The sequence below is a fragment of the Mytilus californianus genome, unplaced genomic scaffold (genome assembly GCF_021869535.1).
Source record: "Mytilus californianus isolate M0D057914Y unplaced genomic scaffold, xbMytCali1.0.p SCAF_3, whole genome shotgun sequence".
Classification (NCBI taxonomy): Eukaryota; Metazoa; Mollusca; class Bivalvia; order Mytilida; family Mytilidae; genus Mytilus; species Mytilus californianus.
In genome coordinates this window covers 108,836,167-108,862,984 of record NW_026262679.1, presented here as the reverse complement: position 1 = coordinate 108,862,984, position 26,818 = coordinate 108,836,167, and the positions used below count along the sequence as shown (strand labels likewise).

At 31.7% G+C, this 26,818-nt stretch overlaps 2 protein-coding genes across 3 annotated transcripts in view; one reads left to right on the top strand and one right to left on the bottom strand.

Moving 5' to 3' along the window:
- LOC127735751 (complement C1q-like protein 3) overlaps positions 1–14,897 on the bottom strand; it is an 88,323-nt gene extending 73,426 nt beyond the window's left edge. The window contains exons 1-2 of one of the 2 annotated variants that reach the window (XM_052246037.1): positions 14,778–14,897; positions 10,878–10,928 (exon numbers count right to left, since the gene is read on the bottom strand). In XM_052246037.1, coding sequence (XP_052101997.1) covers positions 10,878–10,928; positions 14,778–14,865 — 139 coding nt within the window. In that variant the 5' untranslated portion in view covers positions 14,866–14,897. The remainder of the gene's footprint in view (positions 1–10,877; positions 10,929–14,777) is intronic. The other variant, XR_007998583.1, reaches the window with a different exon arrangement.
- A 6,315-nt stretch (positions 14,898–21,212) lies between these two features.
- On the top strand, positions 21,213–26,532 carry LOC127735743 (uncharacterized). Its single transcript, XM_052246029.1, has 4 exons — positions 21,213–21,632; positions 22,034–22,093; positions 22,602–22,673; positions 25,076–26,532. The coding sequence occupies exons 3-4, from the start codon at positions 22,668–22,670 to the stop codon at positions 26,033–26,035; spliced, it is 966 nt and encodes a 321-aa protein (XP_052101989.1). The 5' UTR covers positions 21,213–21,632; positions 22,034–22,093; positions 22,602–22,667; the 3' UTR covers positions 26,036–26,532.
- The last annotated feature ends 286 nt before the right edge of the window (positions 26,533–26,818 follow it).

Here is a 26,818-nt window from a genome sequence, read left to right as displayed (position 1 = left end):
AAATAACCAGCAAGAACAAGAAAACACAACCAGAATCAGTTCGTAATCTGATTATAATTATAAATCAATGATAGTTTTATTATCATTTATTGAGCAACAAGATTACCCGGAAATGTGGTGTAAATCATGTTGATGCTATAAACAGTGTAATTGTAATAATACTTTACAGCTATTTGATCTCCTTTCTGCAAATCCAATATCGTACTGATTGTTCCTGTTGTATGGCCTGAACTTTTTATGGACACACTGGATACTCTGGTATTATTGTGCCAAAGACTGGCAGCCAAGAGTTTCCATTATCAATCATAACCATTGAAGAAAATTGATATACTCCTGCAATAGATGCAGTTAATATACCAGTGCTTGGGTTGTAGCCATTTAGTTTGTTAGTAAAAACTTTGTCAAATTTTATTATCTCATTTTCTGAAAGTGATTTTGACTTTGTTAAAACAGCTCAAAAGGCAGGAATTTTCTTCCTATTGAATAATGCAGAGCCGTTATCTACAAAAATAAAGCATATAATATTAAATATTTATTTGAGTAATTACTCAATAACTTTCAATCCTTCAGTTTCAAGTGGAATATAAGACCTTAGAAGTTTTCACATTGTTAAAATATAAGATTTTTTATTAGGTAGAACTTCAATTTCTTGAAATGGACCATCATATTTGAAACTTTTGCTGATTACATTTGAATACAAGTATGCCATGGGTAAAATGCAAGTATATATAACTTATATTTAGTAAACTATGATAAATAGAGGAAATCTTGCGATGTAAAAATGCTGATATTAATAATATACTTTCATCCAGGTAAGATAACCAACAAAGGCACATCACTGAAACTGCCACTGTTTTGCAAGATTGTTTCAAAGGTATTCATATTTGAAACTGCTCAACCAATTTAAAGCAAACTTGATTCCTTGATGTGTTCTTATTTTAGTTTACAAATTGTATAGCATTTACCAATGTAGTTGTCATCACTGAATATAATATAGACTTATGTGTAAAATGAAAATAATTGTCTAAAAAGTTCAATACCGAAGTAGATATGGAAAATCTGACAGGGGCAACACATTTCAAGAAGTCAAGACCTACTGACAAACTCTCTTTCTGCAATATTCATTCTGAAAGCACTTGAAAAGCAGCATATGTTAAGAAAAAAATAAGTTGTTGTGCTTTGAAAAACAATAAAGACTGAAAAAGTGGCAATTAATAACAGTCATGCATTTCTTCTCATGTGAGTGATACAGGCTCCTAATAACTTAACTGGTTTGATTTTCAAATACTTGAATCTGAAACTTTCTTTAACAACATTTGAACTACATCCTTCAGGAGGGAACCTTCTGAAATAAAAGGAATGTAAAAATTTGTGTTTTAATTCAATTTTGTGTACAAGTTCACCGCCAAGAATTAAAGTTTGGTAAAGTATTGAACACTTATTCTTATAGATTTTAATGCAAGCAACTTCAATATTTTCATGCACAAAACAATTGTTCCTTATATGCACTCATTATCTATGTTAACATTGGAAACAATGTGAAAAGAATAAATTTCAACCTTTTGCTTTGGATTGTAATGTGTTATTGTTGTAAGAAATTGTAACTGAATGTTTTTACTAGTTTGTTTTACTTTTCTGACATATTGATGAAAAAAGGTATAGGATAAAATATCACAGTGATTTTTCTTCTATTTAAACTTTCTACTCTGTGTATTAATTCAAAAGTCGTATATATTCTAAACAAAAGCTATAAAATTATTTACATAACTTAACGTCACAAGATCCCATGATCATCTCTCCATATAGAACCAATGTAAGAACAGAGATGCTGTACATTATTGTTGGATTTATGATGTATTCAAAGGGATGTAACTCTGGAAAGTTGTAATATTTACATTTTTCTGTATTCTTCTATACGTGTGTTTTGTGATATAACATTACAAGGCCAGTGGAAAAAGGAGAACTTAATGAAATTTGATATGTTTAATGAGTTTTTGTCATGCCAACATTTCTGGTAACAAAAGAATCAATTCGATTTTCAGAATTATTCCAAAGTGTACACCTGTATTTAATGGCCCTAGAAATCTAAACTAATGCAGATTTTGTTTTGATGGAAGCTCAAAGAGATTTCTACTATTGTCAGTCTTATAGTCTCTAAAACAGGAAAACCAACATATACACACATGAATACTATAAAAAAAGGCAACTCTTAATGTAAAAATATGACAAATAACAATATCATAATCTTATTATGAAAGGTCTTATTTGCTTCCAAACTAAGGAAATAATACATATGTGGTCCCTTTATATGTCCAGCCAATAATAAGCCAAAAAACAACAAGTAAAATACCTTGCTTTTTTGACAAGGGTTGTAAGCAGCTGGGTCTGAGAGTTCTTACTATGAAATAAAAATCTGCTAAATAATCGATGTTTTACAACAGGGCTGGGTTACACTGCCCCCTTTTGCGTCCTCAAATGTGTAAGTGGCCCTAACTATTTAGATAAGAGGGGCCAACACAATACTTTTATAATAATTTGTATAAATTGTTTATTTCTTGACCAATTTCAATGGGTTTAATTCAAAGTCTTGAATTCTTGGGATTCTTTAATATGCTGAATCTAACTGTGTATTTAGATTTTGGATTTCCAAAGGGTCCAAAATTAAACTTTGGTTGATTTCATAAAAAGTAAAATCACAAAAGTACTGAAAAGTAAGGAAAGTCCCCAATCAAATGGCAAAATCAAAAGTTCAAACACATCAAACGAATGGATAACAACTGTCATATTCCTGACTTGGTACAGGCATTTTCTAATGTAGAAAATGGTGGATTGAACCTGGTTTTAAAGCTAGCTAAACCTCTCACTTGTATGACAGTCGCATCAAATTCCATTATATTGACAACGATGTGTGAACAAAAACAAAAGGTAAAAATGTCACAAATAGGGGTAAATAGTCTAATTCGGTAGGTCACATTCGTGAAAAGGGAACGGAATTGTAGTTACGACATAAGGAACATATCCGATATCATCTGTGAAACGGATATTCCATAACGGTCAACCAACTCGTGATGGCGTCCGTAAAATTTACAAAGTGATGACTTCAACTTCACCATTTGGAACTCTTGGTTTAAAAATGAAAATTCACAATTGGGAAGCTGAAATCATCTCTTTTGTGGTAAAGTTTTGTTTTCAACCGACCCTCATAGTCAATTTCTAGATATAAGTCATAATCAAATGGCAAAATCAAAAGCTCAAAAACATCAAACGAATGGATAACAACTGTCATATTCCTGACTTGGTACAGGCATTTTCTTATGTAGAAAATGGTGGATTGAACCTGGTTTTATAGCTAGCTAAACCTCTCACTTGTATGACAGTCGCATCAAATTCCGAAAAATTTGAATTATTGGGGTTCTTTAATATGCTGAATCTAACCCGGTAATTAGATTTTTATTTTTTTTTAAATTGGTCCACATTAAGGTCAAAAGGGTTCAAAATTAAACTTAGTTTGATTATAAAAAAAAATAATTGAAAGGGTTCTTTGATATACTTAATCTAAACATGTATTTAGATTTTGATTTTGGGACCAGTTTTCAAGTAGGTCCAAATAAGGGTCTATAATTAAATTTTGTCTTATTTCAACAAAAAATGAATGTATGGGGTTCTTTGATATGCTGGATCTAACCGTGTATTTAGATTTTGGATTTTTGGCCCAGTTATCCAATTGGGCTACATTGGGGTCCAAAATTCCAAAATTAAACTTTTGATTTTCTTCAAAAATTCGATTCTCTTGGGGTACTTAAATATGCTGAATCTAACCATGTATTTAGATTTTGGATATTGGACCATAATAGGTAAATGTCCAATTTCAAATTTTTAAGTTCTTAGACAACATTCTTTCTGTGTCAGAAACCTATGCTATGTCAAAAATTTATCACAATCCAAATTCGGAGCTGTATTGCCTAATCAATAGAAAATGTAAGTAGATTCATAGTTTAAAATAGATACAGCATCAAATTCAAATTTTAGAGAAGAAATTATGTATAAACATAGTTTGACATTTACTGTTCATTATTAGATATTTGAAAAATAATTAAAGGACTTCATGCAAGGTTTGTTTGTAATTCTGTATAAATTAATTTTCATAATGCTATATAATATATTATATATATTTTAGTTGTTTTTATGAACGAACTCTTTTAAAAACTAAGCTAATATTGTCCATTAACAAATAAATCAATTAAATTCTTGGAGTACTTGGATATGCTGAATCTAACCGTGTATTTAGATTTTGGATTATTGGACCATAATAGGTAAAAGTCCAATTACAACTTTCAGGGTTTGTTTATTGTTTTGTACATAAATCAGGCCATTAGTTTTCTCGTTTGAATTGTTTTACATTTAGTGGCCTTTTATAGTTTGCTATTCGGTATGGGTGTTGTTCATTGTTGAAGGCCGAACAGTGACCTATAGTTGCTAACTCTGGTTAATTTGGTCTCTGGTGGAGACTTGTTTGATTTTTGGTAATCAAACTACATCTTCTTATTTTTTTTCCGAAATTAATTGCAACTAATTTTGCACCTGGCGTGGAGCAGGTGGATGATTAGTTTGAAATATATAGACTGAAATTATTCAGCAAAAAGATTATGAGTAATACTGTTTTTAAATCAGAAGCCCTATAAGTAGATGAAACTAAAGGTATAAATAAAACTGAAGCGGAAAGAAAATTGAAACAAAACAAAATATACGCAGCTTTATGGCGTTATCAATTCAGCACTGTAATTAGATCTTTGAATATTGTTTTATTGGTATTAATATTGATTTTATTATCAGTAAATTAAAATAAAACTAAATATTATTTTTATATACATATGCATATTCATGGCTCTAAAATCTGTCGGTACCTGTATCTTGGCATTGCACAAGATCATGTTTTTCTCTGACTGTTAATAACATCTTGACACTAAATCCATTTGATGTTGGATATATACTGATTGATATTTTAGTCTTTGATGCATTATTTTTTTATTAGTTGTTATTGGCTTTGAACTAGCTGTCAGTAACTGCGAGTACTCTCAGATCTGTACTTTTGTGTCTTTTTTGTTGTGGGGATGTATAAATTCCCTGTCACGTCTGGTGTGTGTTTTTGTTAGATGTCTTTCTGCTTTGTATCGATCTGATAAGTTAAGCCCTTTTCAACTGATTTTTAATAGTTTGTTCATATGTTGTACACCACTGTCTCAGGTTGGGGGAGGGTTGGTGCCTTCAAACTGGTTTAACCCCGCCACATTCTGTATGTGCCTGTCACAGGCACTTGTTTCTATCCATGGGAAGGTCGACTATCCATATGTTATAGAAGCATATGGATAGTCGACCTTCCCATGGATAGAAACAAGTACCTGTGGTGCCTGTCCCAAGTCAGGAGCCTGTAATTCAGTGGTTGTCGTTTGTTGCCGTATATCATATTTGTTTTCATTCATTATTTTGTACATAAATCAGGCCGTTAGTTTTCTCGTTTGAATTGTTTTACATATTTCATTTCAAGGACTTTTATAGATGACTATGCGGTATGGGTTTTGCTTGTTGAATGCCGTAAAGTTGTTAATTTCTATGTCATTAGGTCTCTTGTGGAGAGTTGTCTCATTGGCAATCATACCACATCTTCTTATTTTTATATTTACACTATAAGTGAGAAATAACAAATATTAGTAAATCAAAGTATTCAGTACAATGTCAATCTGCTGAGAAGAATGCTAGTAACTATAGACATATATGTCTCTGTAGTAACATAGTTTCTAGAGCAGATTGGAGTAAAATAATCGGACATATTTATATATGTAGAGAAAATTGATACAGTAGACACTACATGTGAGTTTTTTGCTGAATTCGTTGTAAAAATAGAAAATTTTAAACACAAATGCATAAATGCAATTTTAGGACTGAGAGAGAATAATCAGAAGTCGATTGTATGTCTTGTATACTAGGGTATCAGGTCCGTTTTCTCCCTACACGTTCGCAGCCCACATGTTCGCCCCTTAGGTCCGTTCGCACCCCATTTTTATTCAAATACCGATTGAATTATTAGATGTTTTTTTAAATGTATAAATGAACACATTTATATTTTCATTAATAAAAATTCGAGTATTTGAAAATGAAATATTTTGGAGGAATTTGATGAAGACTATAGACCATCAGACAAACCAGTTGACGATTTTCCGCCAGTAGACTTTGATTTTTTATTGCAATTGCAATTATGACTGTTATTTAAATTTAATACATTAATTCTTAAATAAACTGTATTTATATTAGTGCATATTATATAGCATTGGTGTGTGAATGGTATATAATGTAATGTTTCAGGGTTGTTTTTTTTTTTTAATATTTTAGTGCACTTTTAAGTTTTATAAAGTAGTTACTCTAAACATTTTAGTGCTGTTATTTAAATGAAATATTTCATGATTTGAATGATTGTGTACGGTTAAAGTTCATGCAGTAGGAAACCTGTTTATGTTTTTAGAATGTCACTTTATTTTGTAACAATAAAAAACTTATTTATAGCAATACACTAACTAGAACACGATAAAAAAAATATTTAAAACAAAACCAATATAAAGAGTGCGAACGGACCCAGAGAGCGAACGCGATTTTAAGCGAACGGACCCGGATTCGTATACTAGTAATTGTCAAAGTTCTATTTTTTATACCAGGAACATATTCGTTATTGTAATGGATCACAAGAACCCATCTCTCTTGTGTTCTGTCAAAAATATTTAGAGATAAAACAGTGAAAGAGAATACGACTTGCCTCATGAACATTTACTAAACAAACTAAACCACTGTAGCATAGTAAGCAACTGCTATAGGTCAACGTACGGCCTTCAACAACGAGCAACTCCCACACCGCATATCAAGCTATAAAAGACCCATGAAATAAAACTTGAAATTCAAAATAATTCAAACGATAAATCTAACAGCCTGATATATGTAAAACAATAAACGAAAAACAGATATAACCAGCAACAAACGACAACCACTGAAGTACAGGCTCTTTATCATGTTTATGTCCTGTAATTATTTGTATTTCATGAAATATTGTAAAATGTCTTCAAAAGGAATATTAAGAATAAAAGAAAACATCATAAGCAATTAACATCGTCCATGTTTATTTCTTCCTTGAAACTATTGTCACATTGATAAATGAACCAAACTTTATACAAATAAAAAAAGACTGCTGATTTCAAGGATACAGGTTAAAAAATCTATTAGTGACATTCTGAAAGTTGGTATGCACAGTGGTTGTCGTTTATTGATGTGGTTCATAAACTTAAATAGTACTTCTCTTATTTCTGTTGTTCTCTACTAAAAAAATGTTTAAAATACAATGTTTCTACTCTCTCGATAGTAAAGCTAAGATTTTGATTAAATTCTAATTAATTTTGCTAAAATAATTGGCATGATGAAAACCTTTCAACTAATTTGAGCGGAGAAGTATCGTGCTACAGTCACAACAGATTGTACATTTCAATACTTTTAACATGCTAGTTCATTTGAGTTTGTTAGCCGTTATTTCTTTAAAAACTGTAAAAATGATGTGAATTATGTATATGACAGAATTATATTAGCTATAGTAGTGGTATAAAGGTACAATACAATTAAAGAAAGATTAGCCTACATTATTTCTCGAGTTTCTCTACAGTTAAAGGAGAAAGGGGGTGTTAAGACTGGTTTTTTACCCAAGGAACTGGAAGTTTCCGAGAACTACTTCAAATGTTCTCATCATACAGGAATGCAAGGTTGGCGCCTGTTAAAACGTTTAAACCCTCTGCATTTATTTCCAACTGTCTTAAGTCAGGAACCTGTTGTTCAGTGGTTGTCGTTTGTTGATGTGGTTCATAAGTGTTTCTCGTTTCTCGTTTTTTATATAGATTAAACCGTTGGTTTTCCTGTGTGAATGGTTTTACACTAGTCATTTTTGGGGCCCTTTATAGCTTGCTGTTCGGAGTGAGCCAAGGCTCCGTGTTGAAGGCCATACTTTGACCTATAATTGTTTACATTTTACACATTGTGACTTGGATGGAGAGTTCTCATTGACACTCATACCACATCTTCGTATTTATATAGTCAATATCTGGTGAAAGTGTTTCTCGGTTTATTAGTTATTAAAGTCAAAGGTGTCCGAATTGCAAGCTAAACATTGCAACTTTTTGTCGCACTGTGCAAAGGATACATTATATTTTTAGTTAAATGTGATACGCTGATTCACAATTATTCACTAAAATACATAAATTTCTACAGAACAACTACTTCGGGTGCTTATAACTTAATGAGCTTTATAAAAATGAGCAATGATATTATTAGAACCTCAAAGTACACGTATGAATTTGTGATTCTGTGAATTTATGTAAAGATTGAAAGACTTTTTGAAAATGGCCCTGATGTGAAATATATTTAGGATATAAATTGGTCCTATATTCTATTGGAAGCTAGCCATATATTTTCTATTATGATACGTATATAGAATTGTTTGTCTTTTCGCAGACTTTCGTTATAGTAATTGGTATCTTCCGTCTCTTTTTTACAATTTGGAATAACCAATTCATTAAATATTTTTTTATTTAAAGAATATTATAAAGGTTCGGAAACAACAACAAATCTTGTTTACGCAACAAGTCAGTCAGACAATGACGACAACATTTATAAACTAGATTTGCAATTGCGAGCTATAGCGGATGGTACACTCGTACTCCAATTGCAAGGGTAACGGCAGCCATTTTAATTTGGTGAGATTATGTAAGTAGCTATTATAAAGCTTCTGTAAAAATTATTTTGTTGTTTCTTGGCTTTGCACGATGTTTCCACACAGAATATATATGGATTGAATACTCAATAAATACTGCACAGTTTTCATCTTTCTCTACAAAAGGGTCTATGTAATGATTAATTTTGGTGTCCGAACATAAAAACTCTTGTGTAATTTATTTATATTTCTTGATCTGATGCATTTACAAAAAAAAATGTACAAATTTGAAAAAGTTCTCAATAACTTAATTTTTCTATTCTATGACAAAAAAAGGGCCTTAATGCCCTTACTCTTTTCTTCTATCAATGTTTGTCAGCTACTGGTATTATTTAAGATACATTTGTTGATATCAAAGTTGGCCTTATATCGATAATGAACTAGAGTCAACTGCTTTCTTTCATGTAATATACATTAGTTGTCTATTGACTAAGAGTTATTGACATCTATCAAAGCTAGTCAGCTATTTCTTTAAAAACTTTGTCCTAAAAAAATGCGGAAGAACATAAAATTAAACCCAATGTAAAGATATGGAGGCAACAGCTGAAGAATATTTAATACCATATGTAGTTGTGCATCTTGGGCACAGTACCTAAATGTTATTTCAAATTCAGATGTTTTTTATATGTACAAACATGCATTATATTTATGCCAAAACTTAGAATTTCTAAGGAACCTTCTGTTAATTTCCGAAGTTTGACTTGACCTTAATCTGTAACTTGGGCACTCATTTTAAAATTGTTTGGAATATTATGTTTATGATGACCAAAAAGCCATCAATCAACAACAAGCAAGAACAAGAAGACACAACCAGAATCAGATCCTAATCTGATTATAATGATAAATCAAAATCAATGAAAATTTTATTATCATTTATTGAGGAATTAGATTACCAGAAAATGTGCTGTAATGCATGTTGCCGCTATAAACAGTGTAACTGGAATCAGACTTTACAGCAATTTGATCCCCTTTCTGTACATCCAATATCATACTGAGTGTCCCTGTCTGGTGAGAAGAACCTTTAAGATACACACTGGATACTCTGGTATTATTGTACGAAAGACTGGCAACCATATATTTTCCAACTTCACTCATAACCACTGAAGAAAATTGATATACTCCAGCAATAAGTGCAGTAAATATACCAGTGCTTGGGTTGTAGCCATTTAATTTGTTAGTAAAAACTTTGGCGAACTTTATTATCTCATTTGTTGAAAGTGATTGTGACTTTGTTAAGGCAGCTGAAAAGGCAGGAATTTTCTTCCTATTGAACATTGCACAGCCTTTATTTGCAAAAATAAAGCATATAATAGTTAAATATTGATTGGAGTAATTACTCAATAACTAAATCCAATATAAGTATGTTATCTAGAATGATCACATGTCATAGTAAATGAAAAAAATCTTTGTTCCCAGTAAGCTAATTTTGTATGTTCAAATGTTTATTGGTAGGTGTTTACAAAAGTTTTTTGACAAAGGACTTTTTTTTGCTGTTTCATTAGCATTCCTTTAGTTTCAAACGGAATATCAGACCTTTGAAGTTTTCAAATTGTTTAAATATTAGATGTTTTATTAAGAAGATTTAACTGAAACTGCCACCAACAATAAACTTATTTGGAGTTATTGCCCTTTTTATCCATTATTTGCATTCTTGTTTTAAAGATATTGATATTTGAAACTGCTCAACCAATTTAAAGCAAACTTGATTCCTTGATGTGTTCTTATTTTAGTTTACAAATTATATAGCAGTCCATTTATCAATGTAACTGTCATCACTGAATATAGAAAATAATTGTCTAAAAACTGAAAACTGAAGCATGCAGATAGGAAACATCAAACAGGGGCAGCACATTTTAAAAAGTCAAGATCTACTGGAAACTCATTTTCTGCAATATTCTATCTGAAAACACTTGAAAAGCAGAATATGTTAAGAAATAAATAAATTGTTACTGCTTTGAAAAAATAAAATAACATCACTGAAAAAGTGGCAATTAATAACAGTTATGCATTTCTTGCCAGGTGAGTGATACAGGCTACTAATTACTTAACTGGTTTGCTTAATCAAATATTTGAATCTTACCTGAATCTTTCTTTAACAACATTTCAACTACATCTTTCAGGAGGGAACCTTCTGAAATAAAACGAATGTAAAAATTCGTACTTTGATTAAGCTTTTGTCTACAAGTTCACTGTCAAGTATTAAAATTTGTTAAAGTATTGAACACTGATATGTTTCTAATGTCGTAACTACCATCCTTACCCTTTTCCCGAATGTGACCTACCGAATTAGACTTATTACAGAGTTTGTAATAAAATTAGCAACACGACGGGTGCCACATGTGGAACAGGATCTGCTTACCCTTCAGGAGCACCTGAGATTACCCCCAGTTTTTGGTGGGGTTCGTGTTGCTCAGTCTTTAGTTTTCTATGTTGTGTTTTGTGTACTATTGTTTGTCTATTGGTCTTTTTCTTTTTTAGCCATAACGTTGTCTGTTTATTTACGGCATATGAGTTTGAATGTCCCTCTGGTATCTTTCGACCCTCTTTTATTGTTATTTTTAATGCAAGCAACTTTAATATTTTCATGCACAAAAATATTTAACTTCCTTATATGCCCTCATTACCTTGTAACATCGGAAACAAGTTGAAGCGAAAACATTTGAATGGTTTTTTTTATAGTCCGTTTGACTTCTATAAATCTTCAGAAAATAATTCTTAAAAATTCATTTTTACAAAAAAACATTTTTTTTCTTGATGTATGTTAATGTATGATATATACGAACTCTGACTATGAATATCATAATTTTAGGCCAATAATCAAAAAAGTTACCCATTAGGTCTCTATGTTACTCCTATTTTATTGTATAAAATACTTGATGGAGTAAGTATGAATAGTGTAACAACCTTCCATTCAAAACAAAAACATAAGACATGTGCTTTAAACCTGTTTCATTATACCATGTGACTTTTCTCATTTAAATAATGCTGACCAGCAAACAAACTTGGACTTCATTTAAGTTTTATGTCATGTGATTACTGAACATATTGTATACATGAGTTTGTATTGTTCATTGTTCAATTTCTATGAGTAACCTTAGTAATATTTTCCACTGGACATTACTAGTATAACATTTTTAAAAACTACAAAGTAGTTTTATGCAAAATTCAGTTTAGAAATGTTATTAAAAAGTTCCCCTTTTCATCAGTAAAGGTCTTTATGGTTATATTTTATCTAATTTTATTTTCATATTTTGAAATTCATAAGCTGTGTTTTTTCAAGAAAAAAGTAAATATTAAATGTATTCTCTAATACTTATTGGTGAAACTTTTTAGAGGCTCTCCATTTTGTTATTACTGTCATCATGCTTTAATCATGAAAAGCTTGCTTATATTCTTTTACAAGATATATACAGTCAGGATTCTACTTCGTCAAAATTATCTCCCCATTACGCCAGTTCATTTTTACAATCGTAAAAATGGAAGCCATTGTAGGGATGACGCGCTGCCAATTTAGCTCTTGAAAACTGATAAATTTATCCACATAGCACCATTACGATCCTTATATGCCAGTTGCATTTTAAAAGACAAATGTATCTACTAGCTAATGAACATCAGTTAATGTACTTGTCTGCATGCAGTCAACTTAAAACTATTATCTGATCGGTTGTCAGGTGGAATTTTAGAAAATTCATAAACATTTAAAAACAATTCTAATTAAATATTTCGTGGAAGGGCAGACTAAAAATTTTCAGTGGTTGAAGACTATAAACCCTAATTATCACACACAAAAAATGAAGTTTTTTCGAAGATATGCATTTTTAAGATCCAACTTAAAAGTCTGTCGTCAAGTACTTTTAGTAAAAATTTGCTATTCGAACACACCTACTCTTTTTGTGATTCATCAGAAAGGTATTTCGCTTGACCCATATATTGCATTTTTTAGTACTGTGAATTTTTGATGTTATAAAGTCAACCTGTAGCCTTGATATATAAAAATGATAGAATCTGAATCGAGATGATGTTTCAAACGCTCTTGCTTTATACGTTTTTAAGACAAAATATTCAACACAAACACACCCTAACATAAACAGGTGCACTCGATTTTCTCTTTTCGATGCAAGTGTTACCCATTTTTTGGAATATTTTCTTGAGTCACATAATAGAAGGGCAGATACGAAAATTAAGTAACAAATACATTGATATGTTCTACGTCCGTGATAAAAAAAAATTTAAGAATCGGAGGTTATGCATTTTTTAGATCCAACTGAATAGACACCCATGTCGTCGACTTGATATCTAATTGTTCTGCTTAATTATGTAATAGATAAATTGAAAACGTTTGCAAATGGTGTTTTTATGATAAAATACTTCGTAATTTAGTCGAAAACTGTCATTTTAGTTGTTTCTATTAACTTTTAAAATTTTTGTTACTATAGCAAACATTACAGTAAGCATTTATCGCCTTCTCTAACAAAGAGCTTTGATTCTTTTGTTCTATTTCAACTGGGTTTCCGCCTGTATATCTATACTATTCAAAGAGAAGACCTCATTTTGTGTGTCGCTTCTTTTCATTCCACAATAAATAAATCATCATGCCTCTGTGTCCTACAGGTACCTTGCATAGTCGCATTTGTCATCTATTCTTATGATTATTCAGTTTGGGTTATTTTGGGAGAAAAACGAAAATAAAGACGTCCGGATATTGTTTCCGTCATCAGACCGACTTTTAAGTCATAAACAAGACTTCCGGATTTAAACTTACAAATAATTTTCATAAGTCCTCGGGGACAGGACAATCATTATCGCGTTTATCTGCATTTATACTATTAGTATACTACTATAATATATAGAGACTCTCTATATATTATAGCAGTGATCGCCGTGGAGAAGAAACTTGGAATTGATAGTAAATAGCACATACACTTTATTTATAATATACGTATGTTCATAGGACTTCATAGTATACAGAAACGCGAAAATAATGGAATTCAACAGAAAAAAATAAAAAAAAATAACGGACTTTGGAAAAAAAAGAGAGGGCTTAAAATATTGTCCTGTCTCCAAGTACCTATGACTTTTGATACCTTTTCTGAAATTCTCCAGACATAACAGTGGCGGATCCAGAAATTTTCATGCATCATTGATTCCCTATATAATCAACAAATTTTCCCACAAAAGGGGGGGGGGGGGGGGTCCGAGCCCCTGAAAAAACCCTCTAAATCCGCCTCATCATGTAATCATTTACAGAAATTCGTCCTACAACAGTTTACATACTTTCAACGAAGCTCTAAATGCCCGCGATTTCGCGGGTGTATTCTAGTAAATATTTAATCAAATTAAGGTAACAAAAATTAAGATTTGGTTAGGAATAAAAACAAAATAAAACATCTTATTATTATAATATTTTTTTCCCCACAAATAACATCTTTGTAGATACATGCAAATTCATTTATAAAATCATATAAAACCAGTTATAAAAAGACTTAGATGATGGTCATTTTTCATGACATGTATAGTGTCCTTTGATATTTAAATGAGTTAAGTCACATGGTACAATGAAACAGGTTTAAAACACATGTCTAATGTTTTTGTTTTGAATGGAAGGCTGTTACACTATTCATACTTACTCCATCAAGTATTTTATATAAAAAAAATTAAAGTAACATAGAGACCTAATTGGTAACTTTTTTGATTATTGGCCTAGAATTATGATATTCATAGTCAGAGTTCGTATATATCATACATTAACATACATCAAGAAAAAAATGTTTATTTGCAGAAATGAATTTTTAAGAATTATTTTCTGAAGATTTATAGAAGTCAAACGGACTATACTAGTTTGTTTTGCTTATCTAAATTAAGACATATTAATGAAAAAAGTGAAAGAAAAAAATAACACAGTGACTTTTGATTTAGAATTTGTACTGTGCGTGTTAATTCAAAAGTATATATTCTAAGCAAAAGCTGTAAAATGATTTACCTAGCTTAACATCACATGATCCCGTGATCATTTCTCCACATAAAACCAACGTAAGAACACAGATGATGTACATTATTGTTAGCTTCATGATGTATGCAAAGGGAAGTAACTCTAGATACTTGTAATATTTACATTCTTCTGTATTCTTTTATATACTTGTGTTTTGTAATATAACATTGGAAGGCCGGTGGAAATAGGACAATATCTGAAATTTGATATGTTTAATGAGTTTTTGTCATGCCATCATTTCTAATAACAAAATAATCAATTCAATTCACGAAATTCTACCAAAAAGTTCATAGTGTGTACCTGTATGTAATTGAAAATGGTCTTGGACCCTAAACTGATTGCAGATTTTTTTTTTGATGGAAGCTCAAAAGGTTTTCCACTATTTCTATCTTATAGACTTTAAAACAGGAAATAGGGCAATATATTTTGTTGGAAAACAAATTTCATTACCTTTAAGCTATTCCTTTATTGCTCAACTGACCTGTACGAAGGAAAATCACTATTGAAATTATAAATGGTAGTTTTTATTATTGCAAACCTAATACTGTCGCATTTTTTGCATTATTAAAACACCGCAATAATTTCTGAATTTACAGATTATGTTGCATTCTCAATCTAGGGCAAGAACTAGATCTTTTCGCTCATCTCTGTTCTGTGCGGTCTTTTCTATATCGCCCCAGCTGATTCTGTGGTCCTGCAGTTCAGCTTCAACCGTTTTTCGACAAATTCTTTTGGGGTGCGTCCTTTTTCTTTTCCTCTCTGGTGTCCATCTTAGGGCAACTCTGGTCATGTTCTCAGCTGCTATACATTATTGAAAATGGCCAATCAACATAATCAATCTCCATTCCCAATATGCATGAAATATTTGCAATTGCCATATGTGTCTTTAATGTTTGTGTTACTTGTCATTGTGCTTTGTATCAAATCTGATGAGTCAAACAGTTTTCAACTGATTTTTATAGTTTGATTTTATGTTTTTCTGTTACACCACTGTCCCAGGTTATGAGAAAGTTGGGCACATGCAATCATTTTTAATCCGGCCAGTTCCTGTTATAAGTCTGGAGCCTGTAATATAGTGGTTGTCGTTTGTTGCTGTATACCATATTTGTTTTTTGTTTGTTAATTGTTTTGTACATACATTAGTTGTTTTTTTTTTAATTGTTTAACAATTGTCAGTTCGGGGCATTTTATAGTTTGCTATGAGGCATGGTTTTTGCTCATTGTCGAAGGCCGTACGTTGACGTATAGTTAGTAACATCTACGTCATTTGGTCTCTGTTTGAGAGATGTCTCATTGGTAATCATACCACATCTTATTTATATATTCGGAAATTATTGCAACACATTTTGCAGCTATAGTAGTGTATAGGATGAGTTTGATACATTTTAGACAGAAATTATGGATCAAAAATAAAATGAGTAATAAATTATTAGAAAATTAGAAGACCTACAAGTAGATGAAACACAAGGTATAAATTAAACTGAAGTGGCATAGGCACTTGTCTCTGAAAAAAATACATATATACTTAAATATAACACTTCCTTTGTCTGTGAGAAGATTATATAATTACGGTTGACATACTAGAAAGACCTGTTACGAATGATTCCAACAATAGAAATAGGCGTGTTATACACCATTTTATAGATAATTCTATGCAGATTTACGACATAACAAGTTTCAGTGGGATAAACAACTTCAGAATCGAAATATAACGGAAGTTCGCGACCGAATGACATTTCTCAAATATACGAGTTAAGTACCTTGTGTTATATTAAAGTATATAGGTAAATTAAATGAGCTGAGTAGAATGCTAGTAACTATAGGCATATCTGTCTGTAGTAACATAGTTTCTAGAGAAGATTGGAGTGAAATAATCGGACATTTATGTGTAGAGAAAATTGATACAGTAAGCACTACATATGAGTTCTTGGCTAAATTCATTGTAAGAATAGAAAATTTAAAACACGAATGTACAAAATACAGCTTTGGAGAGAAAAAAATCAGAAGCTGATTGTATGTGTTGTATACTAGTAATAATTTATCAAAGTTCTATTTTTGTATACAAGCCACTGTATTCATTATTGCAATGGATCGCTAGAACTTATATATCTTGAGTTCCGTCAAAAATATTTAGAGATAAAACAGAAAATAAGAATACAACTTGCCTCATCAACATTTACTAAACAAACCAAACCACTGTAGCCGATAGTAAGCAACTATTATTGTCACCGAACGGCCTTCAACAATAAGGAACTTTATACATCATGGCAAGCTATAATAGGCCCCGAAATAGCACTTGAAATGCAAGACAATTCAAACGATAAATCTAACGGCCTGATGTATGTACCAACAATAAACGAAAACCAAATATGATAAACAGCATCAAACGACAACCACTGAATTACATGCTTCTTATGTCTGTAACTATTTGTATTTCATGAAATATAGTAAAATGTCTTCAAGAGGAAAAGGATATATACTAATATGTTTTTACTTTTAGTTAAAATGCAATAAGATACGCTGATGCACGATTATTCACTAAAATACTTAAATTTCTAAAGTACAACTACTTCGAGTGTTTTTAACTTAATGATCTGTATAAAAATGAGCAATGATATTGTTAGAACCCCAAAGTACACGTATTAATTTGTGATACTGTGAATTTACCTAAAGATTGAAAGACTTTTTGAAAATGGCCCTGGTATGAAATATTTACCCAATATTCCTTTGGAAGCTAGCCATATATTTTCTATTATGACACTTAAGAACTTGTTTGTCTTTTTTTCGACTTTCGTTATAGTAATTGGTATATTCCGCCTCTTTTTTACATTTTGGAATAACCAATTCATAAATATCTTTGTTATTTAAGGAATCTTGCAAAGCTGCGGAAACAACAAAAAATCTTGTTTACGCAAGACGTCAGTCAGACAATGACGACAACATTTATAAATAATGATTTTCTGGTGAAGAACGTATACAGAAAAAAAAACGTTGCAATAAAAATCAGCTGAATAGGCATTTCTTTCACGGCATCTGTATGAAAACACTTTTTATTAAGTGGAAATGTTTGTTTCGAAGAATTGTTATCAAAATTAAAAAAAAATGATAATCAAAATTGTCCTGAACGAGATTGAAAAGAATTAAAAAATTATCGAGAAATTTGATTGTGGATGAAACTGACCAAACTACTATATCAAAATTGCTCAAAACTTTGTATGGAAATATTCTAAGGTAGCTGGTGTTGATCAAATATCATTGCTGATTACAAAATTGGTCAAACTGCTGAAATATTTACACATTGACAAAATTGTATTTTAGTTGAAGAAGTATACTGTATGTTAAATCAATAACAACAGTGGCAGTAGTAGTTAACATATTAATTAGGATTGTGACCAGGTTTGATCTAGACCATAGTCCAATTGAAAAAAAAATGAAAAAAAAGGTAAAGTCATTTGAGAACAACAACCAGAGTCATTTGACAATTTGATCTCTTTGTGTTCTTGATAATCTTGTCTTGTTGATTATTATTATCGATTTGAGTTCGCACGATAATTGCAAATTAAAAAAAAAACAAACGTTAAAATTTAAAAAAAAAAATTGTTATTTAGGGGTAGGTTCAAAAACTTCTATAAGATGTCAATCTACAAATTCATTAATATTTCTCCTATTTGATAAAATTGAGAATGGAAATGGGGAATGTGTCAAAGAGACAACAACCCGATCAATGAACAGACAACAGCAGAAGGTCACCAACAGGTCTTCAATGCAGCGAGAAATTCCCGCACCCGGAGGCGTCCTTCAGCTGGCCCCTAAACAAATATATATACTAGTTCAGTGATAATGAACGCCATACTAAACTCCAAATTGTACACAAGAAACTAAAATTATAAAAAATACAAGACTAACAAAGGCTAGAGGCTCCTGACTTGGACCAGGCGCAAAAATGCGGCGGGGTTAAACATGTTTATGAGATCTCAACCCTCCCCCTATACCTCTAGCCAATGTAGAAAAGTAAACGCATAACAATACGCACATTAAAATTCAGTTCAAGAGAAGTCCGAGTCTGATGTCAGAAGATGTGACCAAAGAAAATAAACAAAATGACAATAATACATAAATAACAACAGACTACTAGCAGTTAACTGACATGCCAGCTCCAGACTTCAATTAAACTGATTGAAAGATTATGTCTTCATCATATGAATATCAGGCACAATCCTTCCCGTTAGGGGTTAAGTATCATACCATCATAACATATATGAGAAGAACATAACCCGTGTCATGCCAACAACTGGTTTTTAAATAAATGTATTTAGTGCCGATGCAAAGACCCTATATGAGAATCATAACTTGCTTTTTTTAAATTTTTTTTTACCGCAATTCACAGTTTCGATCCATCTATTACAGTTCGCACAATGATAACAAAAACAAATACGGAAAATATGATTGAAAAAAAGGTAATTGAAGGGCAGCATAAGGAGTCGACTGAAGATATCCGCCATGTTGAAGTTTTTGTCGATATCATATCTTGCTGGACTTTTGTGCTCCCTATTTATCATACTTATCATAGTAATAGCAACAGTTGTGGCTCAAACAACATATTACATGGGTAATAAATCCAAAGTGTGGTTGTCCGATTTTCTGGAAAATTTCAGTGTAGATATGCTGCTTTTAATTTTACACTATCCGTATTTTTTTAAGATACAAGCCGTTTGGTTCTAATTTGTTCAGTGGTTCCATTCAGATGATAAAATCTTTGAGCTAGGTCGATTGACTTTTAAAAGGGAAAGAGAAATATCAGTTTTCATCAAAGTTTTCGAATAACCGTGGTGACGTAAATTAAAACATTGCCGGTCGTACATCGCGACCTTACAGTAAATGATACTACATTGTAACGGCAGGTCGAAAGTCATAATCTTTGAACTTTCATTTGATGTAATGTTTGCTTCAAAAGCTGGCGGGATTGTAGATTGGTTGAAGTCACAATTGTGACGTTTAAGTAACTAAAATGAACAACACAAAATGTAACTGGAGAAAACTAAACTCAAAACTCATAACTTACTTACAACTTAACGGAAATTATATAGACGGCCAAAAATATTTTCACTTGTATCATGTTCAGGATATGTTTCGGTTGGATGAGACTCACGCTAACGTAATGAGGTAACAGTTGATTCTATTTGTTCTGTCATTTTTTGTAACTGTAAGAAAACTTATAATTTATTGTTATTTAATCAATTTCTCAGTACACTTTTATAAATTAAGATAGCTAGGAAACACAAAATATAAAACATGAAAGAAAAGAAAATTATAAAAAAAGTTGCCGCTGAACTCCCATAATGTCGATAAATAACGTCGAATATCGCGGACGTCACACCCATTGTCCCTGTATCTACATAGATACGCGATAAAAGATCGTACTGAAAGTCGCACAATTTTTCGCTCCTGAATTTTTCCTAAATTTTAATAATGTTGCAGAAACTTCAAGATTTATTGACTTTCAAAGATTGGGAAGTTTTACAAGTAAGTTGATTACTTGAAATTAATAAAGTAATAAAGAAAAAAAAAAACTTTACAGAGAATTTAACGGTTTGTATGTTTTGATGACATCCATTTCTGCGTCCATCTTAACTGCAAAGAATTTACAGGCGTTCCCTTGCTAATTGTACCTTTATTGTAGTAGATTTTCTTACATAATTGAAGGGACACATTTTTTTCCGAGAAAACCACCAGGGGGTATAGGCAAGACAGCTCCTATCATTTACACGTTATTCATGCAGAAAGGAAAAAAAAAATTCTTTTCTAAAGTATTGAAGAGATATAAATTATTAACAGTGATTTACTATCAATTTGTCATATAAGATAAAATACTTATCGAAGCCTAATAAAACTTCGACAGCGCTTATAAATGGTTCAAGAGAATTCCTGCTTGTCGAACCAAACATGTGTGGGATTTTTCTCGCTGTGTTGAAGACCCATTGGTGGCCTTGGGCTGTTTTCTGCTTTTTGGTCGAGTTGTTGTCTCTTTGGCGCATTCCCCGTTTCCATTCTCAATTTTATGTAGGTTTAAATAACCACGAGAAGCTTTTGCATGTACTGTTTAAATATTCTCCATGGCCAAATATCCTTTCCTCTTTTTAAAAACACAAAACAAAACTATAAATGCATTTATTTTTTTAACACAAAATGTACTTTGTCAACTCAAAAGTGTATTAAGAACATGTCATCGGCCTAAATCTGCATGTAATATTTGCCACTGTACGCCGAGCGTTTGTTAATCAATATAATGGGCTGAATTTTTATATCTTTATTCTTTGTTTTAATGCTTTATTCACTTCGCCCAATCAGTACAAACCACATCTTATTTCATATTGGTCTCACATAGGTGCTACCTCTATGTGCCTACCTCAAACCATTTGGATAATCATAGCAAGCAATGTCATGTTTATTTGAAAGACAAACAAACTCTGAACCTGAAAAAATATTGAATCTAATATTCTTGTACATGTATTTAAATGAATATTAATGAAAAGAGATGCGGGTAATATGCAAATGAGACAGAAAACCAACAACACAAAAAACCCAAGACATTTAGAGGTCAACATTGTGTTACGGTCTTCAACAATAGACTGCTTGATTTGTTAAAACCTACCTCATTCTTAAATTCTCTATATTTTCCAGATCAAAGAAAAGAGACCAAGGTTTGGTCCTTTACGTAAAGTCCAAGATTCCTCTTCTGATAAACCAGCACCGGTAGAATGGCTGAATGGGACTACAAAACATCAAGATTTAGTTAGATTCGCCGGTGGTTCGGGAGAGCCTGTGAAAGATTATCACAAAGATTTGGTAAGAATCTTTACCTAAAGTAAAAACAATCTATTTACACATTACATATGCATGTGGGCTCAGCATATGGTTACAGTTTGTTATTATCAACTACTTGCTTTCTGTTATTATTGGTACACACTTATGAAAAATAATTGATAACACATTTTTTTAAATGTTATATAAATGTCTACCATGTAGAAACGCGAGTTAAAGACATTACCGTAAAAGTTAATAAAACACTGGACAACTTAAAATGTGCATATAATTGTTTGTATTTTATTTGTGCGCCTAGTGCAGTGACCAAATGTTCTTTTGTCTGTATTACTTACGTTATAAAATTAAAGTTATGTGAAAAATATAAGTAAGTGTAAATATTGTAAGTATATATACGTATATTGTATATCAATTTATTTTTGTAGGTAGCCGATTCCAAGAAACTTCCCAATACTTCCCAAGCTCTACAACCAAACAATCAGGAGGTATGTACATAGATCGTAAACAAAAATTAATATCTTACATTTTTTGAAGAAAAATAAATAAAAAAATATTAATAAGCTTTATTTATAGTCGGCATAGTATACTCAAAACAAGGACATACTATATAAGCTCAATTGAGCTTTTAACCGACATTAAAAGTAGAGAATGCCAACCCATACTAGTATTTTGTTTTAATTATCATATATGATAGATAATATATAACCAAAAGGTGAAAAAATCTTGTCGAAAGTAATATTATCATATCTATTTAATGATTTTTTTTATTGTGTGCGTATATACACGTATATGCTTACCCGAGAGATCCCTTCTACATCCGTTTTAAAAATACTCAAAACTGAACTGTAATTTACATCTTTGTGTTCCTACTGTTTACTTCTTTACACGACACGTGTTATTCTTTTACTTAAAACAAATCATATTCTAACTGAATACAGACAGCATCATGTTTGTCAGATCTTGCATTAACGTGTCTGCTTCCATTATTTTCAGACTTGTGACCATGTTGCACCAGGATTCTATAATATACAACAATGGAGAGATGCGTTTGAAAGGAAAATGCAGGTAATTGGATATATGATTTACTGAAAAAAGAAATTAACCGTAAACCATATACTTATCTACACAAGTTTTATTTTAATGAGGACTGACACTGTTTTACAGATATCAATAAACTGTTGTTTGATTATTTTTTTAGTTTCGGTTTCGTTGACGTGTACCCTCACATCCCCTTTCATTCATATATATATATTTAATTTAGACTTGTATATATATATAATTAAAAACAACTTTCAAACCTATGATTGCGTTGGATAAAAACCGCAGTTTTTATACGTGTGCATGTAAAACAAATTTCTTGGTAGAGGGGTCTAAATACAGCACAAACAACATTTTCCAAAAGACCAAAAAGTGAAAAGTATATTTTTAACAAAACGCATTAGACTAACAGGTCGAACAACTGATGTTCGTTAACCCTGCTGACTGCCATTGGCGATTGCCAAATAAATTAATCATCAGATGTAATATGGATCTTAATGAATAATCTAATACCAAACAAAAAACAATAAGCTTGCTGAAAAGATGGTATATCGCAAACATGAGGTGCAAAAATTTGTACACCATATCCGGATTTCGACAATTAATGTCTCTTCAGTGATGTTAGGGATCGAAACGGTATTTGGAGGCCATATTATTTACCTCAATTTAGGAGAGACTCTTGAATTTTAAAGAGTCGAAATAGGATGAACGGATCATATAAACCCGAAGGAAAATATAATACAAGCCCAAACGAAAAAATATAAATAAGTCTAAATTGAAAACAACGTTCAAACCTATGATTGCGTTGGATAAAAACCGCAATTTTTATACGTGTGCATGTAAAACAAATTTCTTGGTAGAGGGGTCTAAATACAGCACAAACAACATTTTCCAAAAGACCAAAAAGTATATTTTAACAAAACGCATTACACTAACAGGTCGAACAACTGATGTTCTTAAACCCTGCTGACTGCCATTGGCGATTGCCAAATAAAATAATCACCAGATGTAACAAAATGGATCTAAAATATTAATTTAATATCAAACAGAAAACAATAAACTTGCGGAAAAGATGGTATACCGCAAACAAAAGGTGCAAAAGTTAGTACACCATATCCGGATTCCGAAGACTTGAATTTTGAAGAGTCGAAATAGGATGAACGGATCATATAAACCCGAAGGCAAATAAACAAGTCTAAATTAAAAACAACGTTCATACCTATGATTTCGTTGGATAAAAACCGCAATTTTTATACGTGTGCATGCAAAACAAATTTCTTCGTAAAGGGGTCTAAATACAGCACAAACAACATATATATATATAGTATATCTCTAGATTCGCCTTACGTGAAAAGGTAACACTACGACTATTGAAGTTATATTTTTATATAGCGGATGTGGTCGAGTGGTCTAGATCGCTGGACATGAGGATAAGCGATTGGTGCTGAAGTGTATCAAAGGTTTGAGTTCAAATCCCGTTGAGGGACAAAAATTTGTCAGCATAAAAATCTAATTCTAACACTGTTGTGTTTAATTTTCAGACTTATATAAGCGATCTTAATATCAAAATCCAGAAAAAAATATTCTGATTTCCGAATAAATGGACATTTTCTATTTCAATTGTACGAGATTCTAAAACATTGTCATTAGCTTCTTGGCTGCAGAAAACCATAAAACTGATTGCTTCCCTATGATTTATCTGTGTCGCCCTGATCCGCTTTTGACAAAATCCAATATTACATAATCTACGAGACGTAAATCATGAAGGTAATGGATGGACATTTTTTATGGGAAAATTCAATGTGGCTTATCTCCCCCTGTTTTATATATTTCATGAAAGCTTAGAAATTTGAGAACATGTATAGAAATGCCTTTTTTTCCCAAATATTTGTCGAATGTGTTACCGTTTAAGAATAAATACTTGACCGCATTTCAAGCCATACTTGAGTGAAAACAAACAAGGGTTTCCCATCAATTCATTTGGATGCATATTATCTTAGATCTATAAGAATGCAAGAGCCAACTATTTTGTTGGACACTTTCAATTGACCTCAAGTGTAACATTTTTTCACATTTATTGAAGGGCCTGATCAAATTATCGTTAAAAGGGCTTTAGATATATGAACATGCCCATATAACAACGTTTAATGGTCAATGATTAATGAGGAATGGTGCATGGGGTGAGCTATTGCACGATTTCCAGATTTGCTTCAATCAAATGACCGTTTGGTCATTTTCACTACTAATACATTATTAGGGTATCAAAAACCATTACCGTAGTTTAAACCGTTGTATATTTTAACAAACTTTAATGTAAGTGTGAAGACTAAACATATTTCTTAACAAAACTGACATTGTGACCTAATTTTGAATTGAATTTAAATAGGTTTTATTCATTATCAATTATTGAGTGTTTTTTTTTATTTCAGATTCCAATGTATACAGGTTTCTGTACATTATACACAGAATATTCAGACCGTCTTGCTTCTCACTGTAATGGTGAATCTTATGATGATGACCACTCTTACCAACAGGACATTTATTGGTACGAAGAATCATATTATCGTACATCACATGAAATCAGTGAACATCACCGGAAGTCCGACATATCACAACTAGATATCACTTCCGGAATAGATAGTGATATAGCAGATATTGCTGCTCAGTTGATGAAAGGAGATTCTGTTCTTGATGTCGTTGACAACATGGCCGCTAAAGACGATTGGAGAAGCAGAATTGGTTTCAGTAAAAGTGTTTATCAAAGTCAGCCTGTCAAAACGAGAACCATGAAATTAAATGATTGTTCTGAGGTGGTCGTCAATATAATTAAGACAACCTATCCATTGCTTCATAAAAAAACAATCTCAAATACAAAGAAACCATGTCATACGCCATGTTTACCAGTTCATCGTCAAAATACTTTTAAGCAGATTCCAGTTTCTTCAAATTCACTCCTCCAGAGATCTCACAACAAATTGAATTTCTTGTCGTCGAAACAGAAAGCAGATCCTTCCAATGAACTAATTAGATCGAAATCAGACTGTGAAGTAAATTTTAGCAACATCTGGGACAATATAAACCAGCGTTTCGTCGTCTGCTCGGCTTACGAAAATAGAAGATTATCAAGGGTACCAGCAGTATTTACTTCTACATCTGTACCAATATCGGTAGTCACTGAAAACCGCAAAAGGAAAGCTTCATCCTCATTTTCTATTCAACCACCAACGAAACGTCAGAATATCGCTACTAAAAAATCTCAAGTTCGAAATCAAGCGGCATCATCATATTGTGATCTCTTTGCAACACCACTGTTTATTCCGTCTAAACAGAACCAGCCCGTTTGTTTTTCATCTGCTACGAAAAACTCCGGAAACTACCGACAACAATGAGGACAATATGACATTTCTGATGTTTAACTGTGATAAACTACAAATTTGACAATTACGGGTATTTTTTATAACATCTTTGTATATATTTGTACTTTTTTTACAACAATCATAAGACTTTATAATGGATTCACAATAATATTTAGATTCAGGTAAGTATACGAAATCTTGATCATTGACGCGAATCCATTCTTTAAAAGCTTTCAATTGATTTTGCTGCATTTTGACAAATATATTACTTCTTTTGATGTTTGTATCTATGAATGCATGATTTTTGTATGAATGTATGTATGTGTATGAGTGATGTGTGTGTGTATGCGTGTGTGTATGAGTGCAGGATGTTTGCATGTATGTCTGAATGATGATTGTGTGATTGAATGATGAATGTATGTTTTGCAAAGTAGAAAGTTGTTTGTATGGTATGTGTCTGCGTATAGATATATGTGTAATGCATGTATTGTTGATTGTGTATATGTTTATATAAAAAAAATATTTTTGAAACTCTCGTTTTTTTGTCATTTTTTTTAGTTAAAAAACATGATAAAAGTTTATCAATATTGGTCGAACGTCAATGAGATATCACAATCGTTTTGTTGTTGATTCAATCACTTGTCAATACGAAGGATTTTGTAGACAAACCAGGATAAGTATGCTAACCCTTTTCAGATAAGTTGATATCACCATCGGTTTTGGAAGTTCGTATTACTCATCTTTACAGTTGTTTTTTTTCTGGTTTATTCGTACACACATATCGCAGTTTTTGATTTGTCGCGTTCGTAGATTTTT